The sequence below is a fragment of the Prunus persica genome, chromosome G6 (assembly GCF_000346465.2).
Source record: "Prunus persica cultivar Lovell chromosome G6, Prunus_persica_NCBIv2, whole genome shotgun sequence".
In the NCBI taxonomy this organism is placed as follows: Eukaryota; Viridiplantae; Streptophyta; class Magnoliopsida; order Rosales; family Rosaceae; genus Prunus; species Prunus persica.
The window spans coordinates 24,093,093-24,095,969 of record NC_034014.1 but is presented as its reverse complement, the minus strand read 5'-3'; the positions used below and the strand labels follow the sequence as shown (position 1 = coordinate 24,095,969).

At 36.4% G+C, this 2,877-nt stretch overlaps 1 protein-coding gene across 1 annotated transcript in view; it reads left to right on the top strand.

Moving 5' to 3' along the window:
• The window catches only part of LOC109949735, a 2,000-nt gene extending 964 nt beyond the window's left edge, over positions 1–1,036 (top strand). Inside the window, exon 3 of the mRNA XM_020565859.1 lies at positions 49–1,036. Within this exon, the coding sequence (XP_020421448.1) occupies positions 49–1,036 (988 nt within the window). The remainder of the gene's footprint in view (positions 1–48) is intronic.

Below are 2,877 nucleotides of genomic sequence, written 5' to 3'. Positions count from 1 at the left end.
TCCCTTTTGCTTTGCTATTGTATCCGGTGAAACTGCTGACAATCGGAGGTGGTTTCTGCCAAGGATATCTGAAGTTTTGGTGGATGAAGGTAGGCAACTTACATTCATTTCTGATAGGCATGGTGCTATTATCGATGCTGTTAGGACTGTTTTTCCTGCTTCTGCCCATGGTTTTTGTCTATATCATTTGAAAGAGAACTTGAAAAAGAAGTATCCGCATTCTGTTGGTTCCTCTTTCAAGGATCATATTTTATGGCTTTTTTGTAAGTTGTTGTATGCACCGACTGTTGAGGAATATCAAGATATTTTGAAAAAATTAAGAGATGATGGCGGTTCAAAAATAATTGATAAGTTTTTGGCTGATCTCCCTGTCCAAAATTTTGCTAATGCATTTTTTCCGGGAAAGAGGTATGGGGAGGTTAGTAATGCCTTGTCCGAGTCGTTTAATTCATGGGTTAAGGATGTGCGTAGGCTTCCAATTTATGAGATGATTGACACTATTAGGGTCAAAATGATGGAGATGATTTCTAGGAGGAAGCTTGCATCCGAGAAATGGTGTAGTGTTTTGTGTCCGGTTATTGAGGATGAGTTGAAGAATTTAGCTGCAAAGGGTCGTCATTGGAGGATATGTCGCGCGAGTGAATCTATATTTGAAGTTCATGCTGATTTGAGTGTTATGGTCAATTTGGACGAGAGGTTTTGCTCCTGTTATCAGTGGCAATTGCTTGGGTTTCCGTGTCAGCATGCGATTCAAGTTATCCAACATTCCGGGTTATGTTTGTATAACTTTGTTGATGAGTATTACAAGGCAGACTTTTATAGGGCTACTTATGCAACCCCTATATTTCCTATACCTGATATTGAGAAGCCTCCTGCTGGAGATGTTTTTCTTCTACCTCCGCATACAAGAAAGCCTCCGGGACGACCTCCGACAAATCGCTTCAAGTTAAGCAGTGAAACTACAAGGCAGTTGAAGTGCAAGAGATGCGGTTCTTGTGATCGTCATAATAGGAGGACTTGCAAGGCTCCTATTTGATGTAAAGGTTTTGGAGTATAAAGACTTGAATGAGAGTATTAGTCTTTAACTAGTTAAAGTGCTATGTGATTGATTAGTGACAATCATAGTTGAAAGGAATAGAAATTGATATGCAAGTTGTTAATACGGTGAAATAGCAGTCACTGCATATGAATACTGTTTGAATTTTCGGTATTAATACATAATATGTACCATTTTTGGTATTTTGGAAATTTTGGTTTTGAAGTTTGATATGAATTAAGCATTACTGCTGTTTGAATAATCTATAAATGAAGGAACACTGTTTTAATACCCACTGTTTATGTCATTGTTGAAATTAAAAGATAGTTCTATGACATGGTATTAACAATTTATTTCTATCAAATAGGATTAACATTGTATTGAGAGTGCGTTGTTATTTGTTGGAGTTCACCTTTTTAGTTGTTTTAGTGTTATGGAGACCATTATTTCAGGTTACATACACTGTTAATTCACGTAAATAAACTGATTTTTGAATAAGTACATAACTTGAATTTGAAAATCACTTTACTTCAATGTTCTAAACCTACACAAGTCCTAAGAAACTACAATATAAGCAAGAATTTTTGCAAAATATTTGATTACAACTTCGTTCCTTTGCATTTCTCTCCTCTTTCTTTGATGGAAATCCAACTTCTTTCATTGCTCATAATTTTCATGAGAACTTCTTTTCTCATTTCCCAGACCTTTTCTTTGTTGAAATCTGATTCTATTTGTTGGTCTTTGGAAAGCTGCTTCATGAAGTGCATGACAAAGACGCCACAATCATTGCTGCATAATAGAGATACGCATGCAGGAGTTAGTTCAGTATTTTTTTCAGTTGAATAGGATTAAAGTTTCACTGTTATTGCATAACTTACGAATTGTTTGCTTGTTGGGGACATTCTCTGTTCTCAGTCAGCTTGAAGTTAGTAGTATCATGACGAATCAGATACTTCAATGTCTGAGCATATTCCGGTGTAAGTTTGTTGCTGGCAAGCATTTTTGCTATCATTCTAGCTGAAGCTTCATTAAGCCCTCTCGGCTTCTTGGCATCAAAATCAGGAATTTGGACGAGTTTTGTTTTCAGTGATGCTGCAGCACATTCCTTAAGAAGACAGAGGAACATATTCGCTGTCTCAACCTGCATCATAGTCATAGTCAAGTATGTGCGTAGTTTCCTTTAAATTTAGTGTCCTATGTATTAACAGTGTTAATCACCAGTTTTACTTACCAAAACAATTGCCTTCTTGTGATAATATTCGAGAGTTTGTTTTGATGTCCCCCTGAATGAGTTGAAGTGTGTCCATTTTGCTGCACCGGTGTCAAAGACAAGCAGCGTATGGTGGTTCTCATCTGTAATTGGTATGAACACTCTATCAACGCTTCCAATATTTTCTAGGAGTGGCATATAGAAAGCATGATATGTCAGCTTGTGTGAAGCACCTCGCAAAAACATCTGCATAAGTCATGTGTTGGTGATTAGTAACAATGTTGATGATATAATATTGATGTATTATATGTGATCTTACATAGTTATTGGCGGACAAATATGCATTTTTTTGTTTCTGAGGGTTCTGCTTCGCATCATCATTAAGTGCCTCTCCATAAGCATCGATGATTAGTGCAGAAATTGGATCATCTCCCATCAGCTTTTCAATGTTATGTTTGTACAATACTGTCCTATTGTGTAGGTAAAAAGCGCCCCTGAACAATAATGTTGTTTAAATAATAATTCAGCAAATAATAATGTCATAACAGTTTAATAGCAAGACAGTTCTACGGCATAGTATTAACAGTGTAATTCTATGACAGTTCTACGACATAGTATTAACAGTGTAATT